At 40.3% G+C, this 20,382-nt stretch overlaps 1 protein-coding gene across 1 annotated transcript in view; it reads right to left on the bottom strand.

Moving 5' to 3' along the window:
* Positions 1-20,382, bottom strand: part of NUP133 (nucleoporin 133) — a 2,059,048-nt gene that overhangs the window by 348,211 nt on the left and 1,690,455 nt on the right. Inside the window, exon 20 of the mRNA XM_044070734.1 lies at positions 7,287-7,445. Within this exon, the coding sequence (XP_043926669.1) occupies positions 7,287-7,445 (159 nt within the window). The remainder of the gene's footprint in view (positions 1-7,286; positions 7,446-20,382) is intronic.

Genomic DNA, 20,382 nt, shown 5'->3' with positions numbered 1-20,382 from the left:
GCTCCATACAATCACAGAAAACATCAGCTTAAGATTGAAAGTCAAAAAAGTTTTTACATAATGCAAACTGAAGTAGATATACAAGACAAATACATATTATAGAGGTATTCAATACAAGAAAATAAACACAATGTGTTAAATTTTTAGTAATTCTGTTTGAATATTCTCATAAGTAAGAGTACTGTTTAGTCAATTATGTTTATTCAGCCACAGAAATAAAGCAAGAGAGATTGGATACGAAGACAGATGGTGTAAACTGCAACTATATTAAGTAGTAAAAATACTTGTAGTGTATAGTGGCTAAAACTTTTAAGGAGGTTTAATCATATGACTACAAGAACAGACAAGGTTATTGAGATAGTGTTTTTTAGTACAAATTTAAATGTTTTAAAGAGTCTAGTTGGGTAAGAGAGCGAGAGGGAGTGCATTTCAAAGTTTGGCAACAGCATGGGAATAGAGACATTGCCTAGCTCTTTTGTTGGGTTTAGTTATGGTTAAGAGTTGTTTGTTAGAAGACCTAAGATGCAGAGTAGGGGTGTGTGTTTGTATTATAGTTTGAAGGGGTGGGCAGTAGTTTGTGGGCGAGAGTAACTTGGGAGTAATGTAGGTAATGTGGGAACTCAAACCAGTTTATAGATTTAATGGCCAGGCAACGATGTGTGGGAGCTGGCATGTTGGAGACAAACTTGGCTATTTTATAGTAGCACGAACTGCAGTTTGTTCAGGAGAGATGTGTGTAGGTTAGTGAAAATGGGGCTACCATAGAGGAGGGAGGGTAGAAGTAGACCATTAGCTAGTTTCAACTTGGTAGACTTGTTCAGTTTATGCCTATAGAGTTTTCCAAACTTAATATGGTTCTTTTTGATTGAGTTGAGTATATGACTCTCAAAGGATAGTTTGTCATCAACTGTGATGCCAAGTAGTTTGGCTGTTTTTTCAATTTCTGTATTGTTTTGGGAGAATATTTTAAAGTCTAGAGTTAGAGGTCTGGTTGTGGAGAGTAAAAGTTTTGATTTTTTGGGATTAAGTAGCAGCTGAGCTTCGTTAAGCCAAGATTCGATGGAAGTAAATGCATTTTGTGTTAACGTTTGGAGATCTGAGATGTTGTTAAAGGATGTAATTATTATCTAATCATTCACATACTGAATGAGTGTACTTTGCATGGATACTTTATGGAGATGATTAATAAATATGTTAAAAAGCAAGGGTCCAAGAATAGACCTTTGGGGGAATGCCTGTGTTGTTGAGTAGGTATTCGGATTGCTTACTTTGCCATCTAACAGATTTTCTGTTGTGTAGATAGTTATAGAACCAGGTTACAGTGTGTGGGGAGTTGTTTATGATCTCAAGTTGTACAAGTAGTTTTGAGTGGGACACTGTATCAAAAGCATTTGAAAGGTGTAGTAAGATCACTAATGTTAGTAGGCCTGCATCAAGAGCTTTGTATATAGTGTTAGTAAACGACAGTAAGGCTGCTGCTGTGCTGTTTGCTGGCCGAAAACCATGTTGGGTGGGTGCGAGTAGTTTGTCTGTGAGATGTTTTAGCAGTTGAGAATGAATACACTTTTGTAGAATTTTAGATAGAAGTGAAAGCATGGAGATGGGCCGGTAGTTAGACAGATCACTGGTGTTACCACCTTTGTGAAGGGTATTAATTGAGTTTTTCCATAGTTGTGGGACATATGATTCAGAGATTGATCGGTTAATGAGAATGCTAATTGGAACAGCTATAGAATCTGCTGCAGGTTCGAGATGTTCAACTGGGAGGCCATCAGAAGAGGGGGAGCATGGTTTTAGTTTTGAGAACAGTTTATGAACTAGAGAGGTGGGTACTGGCTGTAATGTAAATAGAGGAGTGGATGGGTTTTTGTTGAAATTGCAGTTGATGTGGAGGGAGTGGTTAGAGTGTGTACTGTTGTTTATGTTGCCAACTGTACTTTTGCTAGTTTGTAGAGAGAAATTAACACATTTTTGGATAGTATAAATAAAACGAGAATTAAAGGCTTGGGCAAGTTCTTGAAGGTCTTTGTCAGGAGATGGGGAGGGGTTTGTTGAGTACCAGGATTTAGGAGAGAGAAAACAGAGTTTCAATTTGGAGTTATGTTGTTGGGTAGTGAGTTTAGTGGAAAAATAGCGTCTTTTTTTTTTTAAATCATTGATGACTTGCTTTTTGGCATTGTTACGGACTTGTGTATATCTGAGTTCAAGTTGTAGGGTTCTATTTCTGTGCCATTATTTCCAGGCTTTATCCCTGGAGGTTAAGCAACTGTTTAGTTAGCCATGGGGCATGGTTAGGCTTTACTCTTTTGGTACGTGTGGGGGCAAGACTGTCTAGAATATCTAAAAAGACTTGACTGAAGTAGCTGACTGCTTCATCCAGTGGGAGATGTTTGGTAGTGGGAGATATTTAGTAGGGGGCCAGTTGTGGGTTTTTAGAGACTCTAAGAATAGATGTTCATTGAAATGGGTAAGATTCCTAGTTGTTCTAAGACAATGCAGGTTGTCTATATGAAGTTGGGTTCTATGGGTATAGGCAGGAAGATGGTCACTAAAGGTATTGGGTAGGGTCCCCGCCTTGGTGAATTTTTGAGGGTGTGAGACGAATATCCAGTCTACAGTTGATTCTGTTTGTTTATTTAGCTTACAAGTGAGGTTAGAGATGAGTTGAGTAAACCTGTGCAAGTTAATACTATTTACTGGGGAGTCAGAGATGAGAATTTGTCAGTTTATGTTTGTGTCGCCAAAAATGATGGTTTCATTTGATACATTGAGGGCGGTCCAGGATAGTAGATCTTCCAGAGTAGGTATGTTTTGACCTGGGAGAATATAGAGTACAGTAATACATAATTGTTTTCTGCTGTTGATGTGAAGGTTAACTAGTAATAATTCCATATTTCCAAATGTTGGTATAGTTTTATCATATGGTGCAACAGCTAAAGTGTCACGGTATAATAATGCGACACCTCCACCTTTTTTATGTAACCAGTCATTCCTATGTATATTATATCCTGGATGGATTATTTCAGTGTTAGCAATATGTGGTTTTAGCCAGGTCTCTGTGAGTGCTTCAATATGTGGGAAGTACTGAGGGAGCCAGGCATGGAATTAGGTGTTTTTGTTACAGACACTACAAACGTTAACTGTAGTGAGGTAGAGGTTCTTGGCACTAGAAGAAAGGTTTTGGGCAGAATGGTTGATTTTTCAAGGGTTGGGATGAATGTCACTACATAGAGAGATGGCCTGGTAGTGACATGTAATTATAGAGGGATGCTGAGTAATGAAGAGAGGCCTATGGTGGGGGTTGCAAATTAATTTTAGTTTGATTATGATGACACAAGATCTAATCTTTCTAAGGTGCCAAGTATGGAAGTTGAATAAAGAGGGTGAGATATAACAGAAACTATTGGTATTAGTGTGGGGTGCAATGGCTGATGTGGAAAATGTTGAAGTTGGGGAGTGGAATATATTAAGTAGGGAAGTGGTGTGGGATAGGAAAAGAAGAAGGGAGATGAGGGAGGTTAAGGTAATACAAAGTTTTGATGTATAGTACATGTCAGGAAAAGGTTCTGGTACTACAGTTAATGAGAAGAATGAGGAAGATTCAGGAAGGAAAATATTAACAAGAAAGACAATTAGGGTGGAGTGAATGGAAGGATACTGGTGTAGATGTCTGGGTGCTGACTGGGGGTTAGACAGGCAAGGGATGAGCTTATGAAAGTTATAAATGTAATCGATGTGGGGTGGGAATAGGGATAGGGGAGCGGAGCAGAGCAGGCAGAAATCCTGAGGCAGCTCGCCAGACCACAGTAGATGATCAGTTAATGTGTGCCTCAAGACAGTGGAGCAGTTAAGGGTAGGCAGTTCCTAGAGGTAAGAAACCTATGCATGTAATATCAACCTAACACATGCTGCTTTATTAGTTCTGTATATTTTTGCAGCTCTTGATATTAGCAGTTGCTAAAAAGAGAGAGGAATGGAGAGAGAAAGTTCAGGGGAAAGGGTAGTGGAGTCCAACACTATTTGACAGAGTTAGTAATATATACCAACCTAAGGCAATGTAATCTAAACAAGCTAGAGACCTGCTACAACAAAATCGCCAAATTCGCCACAGGGGCATCCTACCATAGCCACCACTGTCTCTCAGTTGCTGAATTGGGCTGGCTTGAACTCCCTCACCTCCTTCATTGGTATCAACTCTCATTCGCCCACAAACTAGTAAACCATCCACTAAATGTCCCATCCCTCCAGAATCTACTCCAACCCTATCGCACCACCAGACCACTAAGATCCAGCAACAAAAATCACTTGCAGATCACTAAAGCCAATAACTCTGCTGGTGAAGCACTATTCTCTTGCACCATAGCCAAATTATGGAACTCCCTCCCACCCACAATTACCTCCATACCATCATGCACCCACTTCAAAACTTTACTAAAAGCGCACCTAAAAACATGCTGGCTATGCCCTTGCAACTCCCACTCTAATATCACCCTCCCCATCCAACCACTACCATTCTTTCCACCCCACTAACTACCTTGATTATAGCAAGCTCAGATGCTCATAAGCCTAGTACTTATTATACAGCAGGAACTTCTTATTGTAACATTTGTTAATGTCTGTTATGTACTTCACAGATAAAGATTCTAGTTTTCTACTGATGTACTATGTTCTTCATCTGCAAATATGTTGTAAGTAATTGCTATGTTAAATTGTTAATCGCTATTTAATCCAATGTAACTACGGTCTGTTTATTTTAACTGTGGAGCTTTTCTCCCCGGGCCTTCGCTGAAAATGGACCTACGTCCAGTCTGACACTCCCGGTCAACAAATGTAAATAAAATTAAATAAATGAAAATAAAATAGTGAGCATGCTATTAGTCAAATAAGCACTGAAGTGTTTCACTACAGAAAATTGCCTAGTACAGAAGGAAGGTTAATGAAACTACTAGTTTCCCTGCAGGTGAGATGAACGCTTGCAGTCATTGCCACGAGGAAGCTGCAAAGGCGTGGGAGATCCAGTTAAGCAGGGTTAGTCGGGTGTGCTCACTGGGAAACTGCGAACTGCAGCCAAGGAACAAAGGAAATTCCCTTCATAAGGATGAAAAGGCTGTTTGAAAAAAATTCTATTAATTATTCTACTAAGGAAAAGGATTTCACCAACGCCTTATATAAGCAAACATTAGGATGTGTAATTTATAAAAATATTTTGGAGAAGGTAGTACCTAATGACCGAGGGGGAAACCGATCCTCATACCTTGAGTATAGGGAATTAATATTGGCAGCTTTTATTACACGTTGACCAAAACCAGGTATTAATGAAAGAATATCTATAATTAGGTTGTTGGTATTAACGGCTGATAAAATGTGAACTTTCCTGTTGTGGTTTGAGTACATTAAGAAGGGTCTGTATTAGTACATTGAAGTATTACTACTTCGAATGTACTAATATCGAACCCTTTGCATCGAAAGCTGAAAATAGCGAAGCTGCAGAATATCGAATACTAGGGAAAGTATTCGGTGGGCTGTTTCTGCAGCTTTGCTACTTCGACTGTGCAGTGAAGGTTACGGTTAAGGTAAGTGTGCAAATGAAGGTGAGTGTGCGATAGGGACCTTAGGGTTAGGGAGCGGGTAAGGTGAGTGTGCGGTAGTTACGGACCTTAGGGTTGGGTTAAGCTAAGTGGATAGCTAGTAGTGTATGCATGGTTTAGTGCTGGGTTTTGTGAAATGCATGTGTGTGGATTATGTACTTTGGTGTGCTTGTGTTGTGTGTATGTTTGTTGGAACAGTGAACTTTTTCACTGGGAAAAGATTGGCTGTTCTGAGTGTTCGATGTTGTGGTGCTTCGAGTGAAATGGTTCGATATTAGAACATTCGATGTAGTAATACTTCGATGTTCTAATACAGACCCCATTAAAAAAAATAAAGTCTATATATACTTGCATGTTTTGAATATATAACATATATATATATATATATATATATATATATTTTTTTTTACATTAAACATTATGGATGTATGATGCACTGTTTGTAATACTTAATGAGGAAGTTTTTGATTTTTTTTTACTAAGGGACATTTATTGCTTAGTTAAATAGTTAGCTTATTTGAGTTTAACTGGATGATGTATGTATACAAGAAATTGTAATTATCTGATGAAATTTCTTGACATTTAGGAAGGAAAGCCCTTACAGATCAGACATTATATTTTCTGTTGACCTATCCTTCAGGCTCCTTTTTGTGTTTGGCTCTTCAGTGAAGATATGATCAGAAGAACCCAGATAGGATACCTAGAATCAATGTCATGTACAAGGGCTTGGCCATTCCTGGGATGATCATATATATAGGATCATACGAGATTACTAGGTGAATGGCCCTGGGGCTCTTGCAAGCTTAGCCAAGAGTTTATCCCCAAAAAAGAAACCTCAATCAGCACCTATCGCCCCTGTCAATGAGGGACACAGGTGGAACCCCTGGGACAAATTTGTGGTTGGCCATCCACTTAACAAGGTTGCACTTGAAGAGGGTCAGCGACATACTCTGACGTGCATGGGGAGTCTATTCTAGAGATGGAGCAGCCTCTAGGAGACAAACCTGTCTTTGCAGCAGGTTTTGTTAATGTCACAACAGATTTAAGCCTTTCAATCAGGTACTATGCGAGGAGTTAGACTTATGGATATGGAGCATCTCTAGTGAAGCAGGGTCTGAGATCTCAGTCTATACACTCATCTGTTTGTGTTAAAACAAGGTGCATTGTGGTTATGAAACTTAGTCAAAGTCTGCTGATCCAAGAAATACTAGCGATATTGTTCACTGCACATATTTAACTGCAAAGTATAATAACTGTAGTAAAAATATACACATGATGGTCAACGTCATTTCTTCACATATTCCATTTTTTTTCCCTCAGATGTACACATGTAGCCTTGCTGCATAGCCCCATGGGGCAGGCATCCCAAGAAATGCACATAGCTTGATTCTCCCTCAGTGAGCGAGTAGTCTTGCATGCAGTTTCTGAAATCTGAAGTACACATTTCTAATTAAAACAGAGACAGGTCAGCAAGTAATATTCCCTTAACTGTGTGCTTAAAACCACAGTCAGTCTTTTTTAGTGATTCCCACCATGCCCAGGTTCAATAAGAGGCTGAAAGTAAAGCACCTTAATGGCAGCACTAATATTGTTAAAAGCCATCAACTACCCTCCCCCCCACAGAAGCAAAAAAAATCTTTTGAATTCTGTGATGTTTACCTAAAATCCTGCACAGATTGTGCACCCCTTACATATTACCTTTTCATAATCTTGAATGTTGACCTCATGTAACCAGCTGAGATGCTCATGTGATTGTAGGAAGCCGGCCAACTGGCTGTGCTGTGCAACTGGCTGAGACAAGAGTTTTCCTCGTTTTCCTTTTTCTATGTACCAACGGAACAGGAAATCTGAAAAATTCTAACAAAATACATCATTAAATTCAACTTACTTTACTAAAATAAGTTTATTACTTTCTCTTCCACCCTCAAAGTAATGAGAGCCGATAACTAGACAAGAAATAGTCTTTCATTTAATCATCAGCATTAAGTGCCAACAAGACTGCTTCCCATATTATAAATCCTCTACAAAGGCAGCATACACCAATATGAGACAAAACAAAAAAAAAGTACAGTTACCATAAATGTAGATGTTCGAGTGTATTCACTGTTGCAGTCATTACACTCTGGTTATCCTGCTGGCAGGCTACCCTCAGTCGGCCTGAATTCCAAAGTCTGGGTCCGGCGTCAGTTGCTGTCGCCCATTCCCTGATGCCAGTGCTCCAGGGGTATTCGTTTTTCTTGCCCAGATGTCAGGTGCCCCCAAAAGGGTAGCCTAAAATATGCCAATAAAACATGCATGCACCAAAGTATATAATGCCTTCTTCTACAAGCAAATACACCACATAGGTTGTATAAATTAGAGCGGTGTAGATAAGATCCAGCAAAGTGAAGGGGGACGGTGGGTGGGTAACCTGGACTGCAACAGTGAATACACTTGAACATCTACATTTATGGTAAGTGTACACAACTGCACTAGGTTCTTCTTGTTTCACTGTTGCAGTCATTACACTTGGGTTGAATCCCAAAGCTATGGTTGGGAGGCTGGAGCTAGATAGCATTAGGAGCGGCTATGAAGCCCTGCAGAACTGCAGTGGCAAAGCCTGCCTTTAATTTGGAGTAGAGTGGTAAATGATAGTGCTTTCTAAAGGTGTGCACTGAACTCCAGGTAGCAGCCTCTAAGATGTCTTTGGTTGGCACTCCCCTGAGGAAGGCTGCTGAAGTGGCTGCTGCTCTGGTAGAATGTGGTCTAATGCCCTTAGGCACTGGCTTGCCATATTGAGAATAGCAGAAACGAATGCGGTGGCCTATCCACCTGGAAATAGTCTGCTTCGAGATAGCCTTTCCTTGTGATCCTGCAGCATATGCCACTAGTAGCTGCTCAGTCTTTCTGAAAGCTTTGGTTCTGTTCAAGTAGAAGCGTAGCTGTCTGTGTATGTCCACAGAATGCAGAATTCTCTCCCCCCCTTATTCTGTGGATTTGGATAAAAAGTAGGCAGATGAATAGTATGGTTAAGGGTCACACTGGACACTACCTTAGGCATAAATGTCGAATTGTCCTCAGAGAAACCCTGTCTGGATAAGAAATGATAAAAGGTTCCACAGCCATGAGGGCCTGTAGCTCTGAGACTAGTCTTGCAGAGGTTATTGCTAGGAGCAGAGCTGTTTTCCAAGATAAAAACTTTATATCAGCTCTAGCGGCTGGCTCAAAAGGGGGCAGAGTGAGTTTTTCTAAAACATAATTGAGGTCCCATGCAGGTATTGGTGATCTCCTTGGAGGCCTTAAGCTTTTGGCTCCTCTGAGGTATTGCCTTAACAAAGGATGAGAAAAGATTGGTGGCTCTGTATTGCAATGAGCCGAAATGGCAGAGGCATGAATTTTAATTGATGAAAAGGTTAGGGCTTTATCCAACATCTCAGTTAAGTATTGCAAAATCTGGGGAATATTTGGTACTGCTGTGTCAATTCCTTGTGCCTGGGTCCAGGCGCAGAATCTCTTCCATTTCCAGCATAAGATTTTCTAGTACTAGGCCTCCTGGCCTCCAAAATGACATCTGTCACCGCTTTAGTGAGAGGAGTGTTTTGTATTACTACATTATCCGCCATGCTGCCAGATTTAAGGTTTTGAGTTGGCTGTGCAGGATCTGATTGTTTTGTTGGGACAGTAGGTGAGGTATTTGAGGTAAGGTCCAGGCTGGGCAATGAGACAAGTTCCTTAGGATTGGATACCAGTACTGGCGGGACCAGTCTGGGGCAATCAGTATCATTCTTGTCTTCTCTTGTCTGACCTTTAGGAGTACCTTGGGGAGGAGAGGCAGTGGAGGAAAGGCATATACTATTAAGTTTTTCCAGCTGAAAGATAGGGCATCCACTTTCCATGCTTGTCTGTGATAAGTCCTTGGGAAGAATCTCTTTAGTTGGCAGTTGTGAGGAGAAGCAAATAGGTCTATGTCCGGGCATCCCCATTTCCTTGTCATGTTGAAGACCTGTGGATCCAATTTCCATTCATGGGGATCCATGAGGTTTCTGCTTAGTTCGTCTGCCAGAGTATTTATCTTTCCTGGCAGGAATTGTGCCTGCAGATGTACTTGGTAAGTCAATGCTGTGTCCCACAAAGTCATGGCTAGTCTGCATAGGGGTTAAGAATGAGTGCCTCCCTGCTTGTCTATATACCACATGACCGTGGTATTGTCTGTCTATCAGTTGTCCCAGATGAAGTAGGTCCTTGAGGGCTGTCAGAGCATTCTGAACAGCTAGCATCTCTTTTTGACTGATATGTAGATGCATTTGGTTGGCGGACCATGTGCCTTGAATACATCTTCCTGCCATGTGGGCCCCCCAAGCAGAGTCTGATGCATCCGTTGTCAATGTCTGCCTGGCTGGGGGTAAGGTGAATGGCTGTCCCTTGTTCTGGGGACAGGCCTTCGCTCACCATCGAAACTCCTGTTGCAGGCAGGGGATGAGAGCAGTTATTGTTTCCAGGCTGTGGCAATGCTGAGTCCAAACACTTCTTAGGTACCATTGAACTTTACTCATATGCAGTCTTGCATATGGAATTAGTAGAATGCAGGATGTCATGGAGACCAAAGCCTGCAGAATTTTTCTTGCAGATAACTGGACCTTTGTTGCCAACAGTGTGAAGTAAGTAGTCAGTTGCCTTTGTTTGTATGGCGTGAGATAAGCCATCTGGGCAGTTGTATTTAAGCTTGCACCCAGGAATATTATCTCGAGAGGGTACTAGTTTTGATTTTTGTTCGTTGACTGTGTACCCTAGGCATGGTAGTAATCTTTTTACAAACGCCAGATGCTGTAGTAGAATGTCCTTGTTCTTTGCTTGAATGAGGCAGTCCAAGTAAGGATATATTTGAATTCCTCTGTCTGCAGAAAGCAATTACTGGTGCCAAGCACTTTGTGAAGACCCTGGGCGCAGTAGATAAGCCTAAGTGCAGTGCAGAGAATTGATAGTGCATTGAGCCAGCTTTGAATCTGAGGTATCTTCTGCATGTTTGTCTGATTGGGACATGCAGGTATGCCTCTTTTAGGTCTAATGTCACAAGCCAAGCCTTCTTACCCAGCATGGGCAGAAGCTGTTGTAGGGTCAACATTTTGAATTTTGGTATATCCAGATATGTGTTTAGAATAGATAGATCCAGTACTGGTCTCCAGGCTTTGTCTTTTCTTGGTACCAAGAACAGTCTTGAATAAAATCCTTGTCCCTGCTCTTGTTCTGGTACTTGTTGAATGACCCTCATGTCCATGAGGGATGAGACTTGTTTTTGTGCCTCTGCCCACTGGTTTTTTGGTAGGTCTGGCCAACCGTTTGTCCTTGGCAGGGTGTGAAAGTGAAACTTGTAGCCCTGTGACACTATGTCCAAGACCCATTTGTCCTGGATTATTATGTGCCAATTTTGAGAAAAAAAGTGCTAGTTTTCCCCTAAAGGCGCTGCCAGAAGATAATTGCTTGGCGTATGCTAGGGGAAGTCATTGGGACTGTTTCCTGTAAGGCTGTGATAAGTCTTCTCCACTTTTGGAGGTAGAAGCACCCCATTGTTTAGATCTGTGTGAACCTTGGGGCTGGTCTGCCTCTTGGGCATCTGTATCTGCCCCTTTGTGGTCTGTCTGACACTGGGAAAGGACCAATTCTTATTAGGCCAGTGTCTGCTAAATCTTGGAGGTGGTACCTGTAAGAAATCCTTGACTGTTTGCATAGATTTAGCTTTGTCCACCATTTTCTTTAACACCTCTTCTGCTTTAACACCAAAGTATCATGCTGTAATGGAGCATCCAATAATTTTGCTTTAACATGATCTAGTAAATTTTGTTCCTTTAACCAAGCATGCCTCCTAATGACAGAACCCGTGACAGTGGCCCTACAGGAGGCCTCCAAAGAATCAAAACCACATTGCATTGTATGCTTTCCAACTTGCTCAGCTGCATGCAATAAATCCTGCATTTCTTTGTTTTCTGCACCTTCAGAATCTATCAACATTTTCTGTTTAAGCAGTGACATAATATATTGCTGATATTTGAGCATATGAAATTGACAATTTAAAGCTCTTATAGCCAAGGTAGCAGAAGTGTAAATCTTTTTTCCCCACCTAAAATCCTAGAATCCCTGTCGCAGGGGGTAGGGTTTTTTTGCAGTGGATGCTTTGACCCCTTTGGGACCCTGAGAAATAGTTTCTCGGTCAGCAGCAGGGTTCTTGAAAAGGAATTTGAGAGTGTCAGGCACCCTGTAGTACCTGTCCGGCTTAACAGGAGCTGGAGGTAAGGAGTCAGGGGTCAGACTGGACTCTGAAAATACATCGTCTACAATGTCTAACACAGGTGGAATAGCTAGGGGCCTGTGTTGTAGGAGTAAAAGGAAGTCCCTGAGCATTTTCTTAGATTCAGAATAATCTTGGCTCTCCCAGTGGAAATGTTCCCTCATGGTATGCAAGGTTTCCCCAAAACAGTAATCCTCAGGAGGAGAGGCTGAAGGGATAAATTCTTCAGCATCAGAATCCTCATAGGGAGGGAGAGAGTATTCCTGATCAGAAGAGGAATCTGAAGAAATGGAAACCTGATCTGAAGATTCATATTCTATCTCTTGCCTAGGCCTCTTATCAGAAGGGGGATGGGAACCCCTGATCAATGTAAATAAGTCTTTGGCCATTTTGAGCATCCGTTTTTTGGGCATGGAGGCCTGACCATGAGGCTGTTGCACTTGTTTCTTTGTCTTTAAAGATGCTTTAGTCTTTGCCTTTGTAACAGGAGTTGCTTTAATGTACAATTGAGTAGGTCTGAAAACACCCTCAGAAGCAGATGCCTGCTCAGCAGCTCCGGACCCATCTGAGGGAATAGTTTCCGAAGGCCCAATACCTTGAGCTTCCAGCGGCCTAGGTGACTCCAGGTGGGAGTCTTTAGCGGCCTGCGGGTCCAAGTAGCGAGTGTCAGGGGCTGCGAAAGCGCCTCACTGAGAGCCGGCGAACCAGCAACTGGTTTAGAAGAAGCCTCGTCATCTGTTTTAGACCTCAGATGCCTGTCCTTTTCTTTTTCTTTGCATTTCTTGTGAATTGCGGTAGTCGGTTGGCTATCCGACGGCATCGTGTAATTAAATCGTCTGCCGAAATAGTGAAAAGCAAAATCGTACTGGCGCTTTATAGTGTGCTGGTTAAATCTAGTACAAAACCGACAACAAGCAAAGTCGTGGTCAGGGCCTAGGCAAGGAATACAGTAAGAATGAAAATCCTTGTGAGGTATTTGCTTCCCACAAGAAATAGAATTAACTTTTTCTGACATCGGTCTGGAGCAAGAAAAAAGTTTTCCCCAACAGGGTACTTAGCTTTTAATGAAGACTTCGGATCTGAAATTCAAACATGAAAATCTCAGGAGTCTGCCGACTGGCACTTGCAAACTGCTTCGGGCAATGCGCGGCAAGAAAAACTAAAGAAAATGGTGCCGGCTGCATCTTTTATACCCCTGGCGCACGGATGTCAGGGAAGGGGTGACAGCAATAGACGCCGGACCTAGACTTTGGAATTCAGGCCAACTGAGGGTAGCCTGCCAGCAGGATAACCCAAGTGTAATGACTGCAACAGTGAAACACGAAGAACATCTCCAGATGGCAGATAATTCGTTTAATTAAATTAAAATGAAATGTCCTTTCCTACACAACACAGCCTGTATATACACTCAGTGGTAGCAACCTAAAAGTAACCAAACAGCACTAATCACTATCCTATCGGTAGGATATAATAGACACTTTGGAGTTGTAAATTTGAACTAATAGAATAATTCCTACACTTAAAATGACCTATAAGGGCAGTTAGCCTAACATCCCCTATGAATCTATAATGAAAATATAAGGTTATCAAAAAGAAAAAAAAAATCAATGAGGATTCTCAGCACTCTAACTCAGATCAATATCCACAAAGCACCAGCTGCAAAACAAAATTATACTTCTGTCATTAAAATATCCAAGTTCCTAGATCAGGAGAACACTTAATACTTGATTATCAGTTAGTATCTGCTCATCAGTACATGAAAACTACATCTGAGAAAGTGCAGCCATTTTCTTCAAGTAGCCATCCTGATTCACAATGCATCACGTAAACAGCTGTTAATGGGCATCTAAATGTGGATGCAAATCTACCACTAATTGTTTATCACTTTTTAAAGACTACGTCATGACTTCTACATAAATGCAGCAGCAGAACTACTTAAATACTGAATGCCAAAAAATAAATAAATCAATGAAGATATTAGTAAGTGCCATTTTCTTGAATTGTGCTACTCATTGGCACAACTCAGCTAAGAAACAGAGTCAAAAATCTGAGTGAGAAAAATAAACTTTTTATGCAACAGTGTAGACAAACATTAGACACCACCGCTATGGCAAAAAAAAAAAAAAATCAATGATCTTATTCCAAACACTACGAGAGAACTGTTTTATAGTCAAACAAGCCATCTGCAAAAAGCGTACCTTTCTCCTATATCAGCTCAGAAGGCGCTGATCATACCACTGCTGTCCATATTCATTAGAATGTTCTTAATATACACAATAAGGTTAAAGCTGATAAAAATGCTGCCACCTGTCCACTGTCTCTGGGCATTTCAGCCAGCAAAGATATAGTGATGATGCAATCTGCTTGTACGTATACCAGATATCTGAGACCCAAAATCTCACTCTCCTCTATAACATCACGGGACATAAACATGCTCACAAAAAAATTAATGCAGAGCTTTTGGGTCTTTCTACCCACTTCGCAGAACAGGATTGGACAATATTGGTTTATTTGGAAGAACAGTGCTTTAAACCTTAAAAAGCTTTTTTATTTCCCAACTGCAAGAAATGCATTAATTTCGCATCACATTCCCTTCACAAAACTTCTTAAAGTTATAAGCATTTAAGTTAGAATAAACCGATTTATTACGGAATAAATGATTGATTATAGCAATAATCCATGGCTGGGTGTGGGTAATTGCTGGATTTTCCCATGGTTAGTCTGGTTTGGTCATGAGGGTGAAGTGGAAGTGACCAAACAAAGCCAACTGTGGGGTAAATAAAGCATTACCCACACCCAGCCATGGGTTATTGCTATTATACAATGACATTATTTAAGAAAGAATGTACTTACTTTTCTTAAATAATGCCTTTGTATAATGTCACCTTGGTGTTCTTCCACACTGTTTTTGGATTCTGCTCTTTGATGATGTACTGTGCATGAGTACAGGACTTACGTTCCCACGTTTACATAGTTCATAAGTGCTTCAGAAGACAAGCAATGGAAAAGAGTGATCTTGTTGCTAGGAACGTACCTGATCTTCCTTGTATTTTCTCTGCTCTCTTATGTACCCTTCAACTTTTTATTTCAAGAAATATGGACAAAGTATAAATACAGGGGACCAATAATTAATGTTATTCTTTTAAACTTTGAAATCTGCGAGAACAGACTGACTGTCTGAAGGAAAAAGTCTGAAACTGAAATACATGTAATTTAGTGACTTCGCTCCTCAAAATTTGTGGTTTTCTGACAAATCATGAGGAACAAAGTCAGCACATGACGACACACTTTTCAGTTTCAGACTTTTCCCCCCGTCAATCTAATGCCTGTCTCCATATAGCAATAAAAAAATTAAGTCTGGTTGCTCAATGGTACTTCAGCGACCAGACTTTTTTTCTATTGGAACATACTCTATTTGCAACGGGTATGCTAGTTGGGCTGTCCAATAAGCGTGCTCATTTCTGAATATTAATGGACAGTCATCATATAATAAGGAATAAATTCAAATGGCAGAATGTTTTGAAAATCTAGAATACAACTACAGTCGTCTAATTACTATTCCAGCTTACAGCAGCCCACTTGTGCAGTACACCACTTGGTGCATTTTTTTTCCATGAGCACAGAAAGCCTACACAAAAGGTTCTGAGGTCTCAGACTTTACTTACCTTTTGCTTTTCACATCCTACTTGTACACATCCATGAGCTCTGTAAAAAAATGAGCACTGTGACTCATTTCCCACTGTATGCTATTGTTCAAAATGTGAATGACCTAGAGAAGCATTAAGTGACTACCTCCCCTGCATATAAAAATGTCTATCTTCATCAAGAGGAAGAAGAATGGGGACTGGTTAAATTAATCATGTATATGACCCTCCTATAAGCAAGCACTGTGAGCCTTTTTGTTATACAAAAAAATATTAGCCTTTCATACTACATGTCAGGAGATGAGCCCCATGAAAGTGGGCATGGCCTCGCATACATGTGATAAACTGGAAAATGTTTCGTAATAAACCTTTCATACTGGGATCCAAAGAAAATGAGCCCAAGTGATGCAGACACAGCCTCTCATTTTATGTGCGTTACAAAACAGACTAATAAAGTCTAATGGCAGCCTCATAAAAGCAGGCATGTTCAATGTGTAAACTACTGTATTAGATGGACCTGAGGTGAAAGTGTTTTCTTAACTATAGTTCTATAGTTGTAGCTCATAATGTGAGGTCATGTTTTGTTTGTTAGAAGCTAAAAATAATAAAACCTTTTAACTAATAATGAGGTTCCCCAGGCTGCTGAGCTGGTAAACCCTCATTGGTCTTTCAGGAATATTCACATAAGGGACTAACCTCTAAGCTTTGGAATTGGCTCCCTGATTTTCCACCAATCGGCTCCCTTGGTCCCTCCCACCACTGCCTGCCTTTAAATAACTGAACTGTCGAATGTAATGCATTATAACAAGAACACTCCTCCATTTACCAGCTTAACTGAATAAACTACCAAAAACTTCAACAAAGTGTCTTTATTCCTCCCACAGGGAGGGTATCAGTCTGCTAGATCTACTAGCTAAAGTGATTTTACCTGCACCTATCCTGTTTTGTGTTATTCCTGTCACCCTCTGGTCACAGGTGGTATATACCAGACTTCACTCGAGCCATCTGTACTACCTCTGGTTCCTGTCTAAAGTCTTAGGATTGAATATGTGCGTGTTTATGTGTGTGTGTTGGGGGGGGGGGGACCTAAACAGCAAGTATGTCCAACCCTAGACAAAAAGACAAACTCAGGGTTGTGGAGGGAGGTTGTATGTACTTAACAGGGATCTACTCAAACACCTGTAATGGTAAGTTTCCTACACAATTGTACTATGTTCGTGTTTATCACTGTTGCAGTAATCGCTGCCAATGGAACGACTGCCAGATCTCAAGAACAGAGGGCGAATAGAAGAGACAAGGTAGCTCCTACCAAAAAGGACCAAGACTCCACAACATTTCCAAACTGCTCCAGAGATGGTAAATGCCCTGGTTAAATTCTTAGGAGGATGTCTGCTATTATCGGAACAGCAGAACTGAATGGAAAGAAAAAGTAACCTGGATTTAGTTTGTATAGAAACCAGCTGCCCCCTCCATTTCATCATGCAATATAAAAACATTTCCCTAATTCTCAGTCCAAAAAGATGCGTGACTTTCCAATGAGCAATAAAATATATATGATATATACTGCCTGAAAGTTCAGTACGAGATGTTTCTAAAGCACCATGAGATGATAAGTAAATATGACAAGGCTCTGAGATATACTCAATTGTTTAATATAATATAATGTATGCTTGGGCACCAATGCATTTTTTATGTATGTTTTTTTATGTATGTTTTTTATGTATGTTTATTTTGAACTATTCAGTTCTTACTTTTAATATACCAGTATTTTTCTTAGCTGAACAAGGTAACATTCATGGAACTGAGTTTAATGGGTTACTGTATTTTTAAATGAAGGAAACATGTGATTATAGAGATCCTATCACAAGCTTTTGTTGGTTTTAAAAGTGATGTTCAAAGTTTTAGTTTGTGTAAAGAGTCTGAAGAAGCCTTTGGGCTTTGGAATAAACAATTTGCTAACTTACATGGATTTATTTGTTTGAATTTCTACTTTCATTTTATTGCTCATTGGAAAGTCACGCATCTTTTTGGACTGAGTTTTACTAGTGTTTTAGCGTGAGTATCCTACCTCAACTAACAGCAGCTCTGAGTTTTGGATTTGTGCATTTCCCTAATTCGTTTGGTTTTATTCAAATAGAATACCAAGGCAGTGAAGAATTCTCTCCCTTATTTTGCAGGTGGTAAAAGGCAGAGAGAGAATTTTAATGTAAATGCAGAAATCACTTTAGGCACAAAGGAAGGGTTAGTTCTAAGACTCGCCCTGTCCTTGTGTGGGGGAAAGAAAACAAGAAAAGTAGAACAGACGTAAGGGCCTGTAATTCACATTCCTGTCTAGCTGAACTTAAGGTGATCAGCAATACAGCCTTCCAAGTTAAGAATTTCAGATATAAAATTCAAATTCCAAGCAGTAGCCACCTTCTTTCTTGATGTTTGAAAATGCAGTCCCCCCATTAGAAAATGGCTGAATTGAAAGGGAAAAGATAAAGAGCCAGTGGTGAACAGGCTGCAATGGAGGAAAGGTGTACCTTTACTGAAGTACATAAAAGGCCAGAACTAATCAGTTTCACACAGTTACTAAAGAGCCAAGGATGCTCCCACTTGAGATTAGTACGATCAACTATTCTGGCACCAAAAATAAAAAAATTTCCTTTTGGCTAAATAAGATTTCCTAGCAGCAGGTTTTCTTGCCTTCTTCATTACCTGATTCACTTCTTTATAAAGAAAAAAGTGAGAGGCATCAAAACACCCATTATCCAAACTCTTAGGTTTGGATTCTGAAGATTTTGAAGAAACAGATATCCATTTTGTTAACAGGTTTCTGGTTATTCCTCTTGACCAGTGCATGAGAAAAGAGAGAGGCAGTGCTGTCTTGGCCAAAATGGAGGTCACCAATAAGCCCTTCCTTATCTTTTAAAGTACTTTGGAAAGGACATGAAATGGGAGAAGGAATAAAAACATCTCTGTCCAGAAAAATGAAGCCGCATCTATTTTCTGGGCCTCCTTTCACAAGAGGTCATGGAGCAGAACTGTTACAGACTCATGTCTGGAGGCAGACAGATCTATTTGAAGATTCCCCACTGGTGAACTGTTTACAGGAAGTTATCCAGGTGTAGCATTCAACTGTGAGAGTTTATCTTCGATCTTCTCAGGAAATCTGCCACAGTATTCTGTTCTGAAGGGATGCAAATCACCTGAAGGACTAAGTTATGATGAATAGCTAAGTCCCAGGCAATTATGGCCAGTCTGCAAAGGGGATAAGATGTCTTCTGCCCAGTTTATGTATGCACCACATTGAAGTCATGCTGTCACTACTAGAAGAATGCTTGAAGACCATTAGTTGATTTAGAGCTTTCAGGGCACTGATGAGAACCATCACCTCTTTCTGGATGATGCGTTTCAACTACTATGTGGTTCACAAATTCAGTGTACCTTGAAATGTCATGAAACAGCTTCCCAAGCAAAGTCTGAAACATATGTGGCCAATGTCTCAAACACTCTGGGAGAAGGGGACTTTATATTGGATAAGAATTGCCGTCCCACCAAATGAGTTCTTTCCTTATAAAGTTAAGAAATGGACCTGGATGAGATCAATGCTCTCAACCTTCCAGCTCCAAAATGAGTAACACTACCTTTCATAATGTGGAACAAATGGGAAAAATGTGGAAAACGTACTAAACTTCGAGTAAGCTCATAGGATGGTTGAAATGTGACATTTTTAATGATGATATAGTTCTTTTAATGAATTAGTACAATTCAGTTCTATTTACCATGGATATCAGTTTAAAAAATTGCTAACACTGAATGTGTGACAGATCCTTTCAATGTGGAACTCTGAGGAACATGAATGTTTTAAAACCCCAAATGAGGAACGTTCCTTGTAATGAGGTACACTTGCGAGGTATGAATGAGATACAGGATGAAAGTGTTGAGGCCAAATAGACTGAAGTAACTGACAGAATTTTCTGTTGTGAAGTCTGACATAACAAACCATTAGGATGGAAGAAGGCATGAAAGCTTGAGGCATTAAAAGTTCTATACAAAAAAATTCAGGAAATACAGATCATACGGTTGCAAGTTTCTGAGAAAATAAGCAGTTGTCATAAATATCTACAATACATTCCAGGAAAGCCAGTATGAGCTAGATGTATGAAAGACTTTGTCAGGTTCATGGGAAATCCCAGATTATAGAAAAGATTCTTTGCAAATCCTGAGGATGCTAAAACTTCTTGACTGGTTAGGGCTGAGATCAGGCACTCATCCATATAAGGAAAAATGTAGATTCCTTTAAGTCTGCAATAAACTATTACTGGAGATAGAACAGGGCATTTCGTAAAGACTCTTGTAGTGGTACTTGGACAGTAAAAGTAAATGGAAAATGCAATGCTAACACAAAGCACCTAGCGGAGGATCTGTGCTTCTTGTGAATGGGAATAAAATAAACATCTCATCAGGTTTTCACTCACCAAAAAGGTTTAAGGGGGAAAAAGAGGGTATGGGGATTGATGGTGTCAAAATTTTGAATTTTGGAATCTGCATACAAGTGTTTAGTCTGTATAGATCTAGAGTGGTCCTCAAGGAGCCTTATTTCCTGGGTCCCAGAAAAAGTAGAGTAAAACTGCCACTGATCCACAAGCACTAGCTATATGATATCTGAAATAGAGGATTCATGTAAAAACTGATCCTTTGGGGTATATGAGGGATACCTGACAGAGTGGTAAAGATGCTCATTGGAGTCTAACCATGGTGTACAATACTTAGTACCAGAGATTCTGTGGTTATAAATTCCCCACGCAAGAAGGCAAAAAAAAAAAAAAAACTGCCCCTGCCATTTTCTGAGGAAGGCCAGAGTGGAGATGGGAGTGGAAGTATTTGGCAAGGATAGCCACAC

This window comes from Protopterus annectens, chromosome 1.part0, assembly GCF_019279795.1.
Source record: "Protopterus annectens isolate FY-2018-M chromosome 1.part0, PAN1.0, whole genome shotgun sequence".
In the NCBI taxonomy this organism is placed as follows: domain Eukaryota; kingdom Metazoa; phylum Chordata; order Ceratodontiformes; family Protopteridae; genus Protopterus; species Protopterus annectens.
This window is presented reverse-complemented; position numbering and strand designations above follow the sequence as displayed.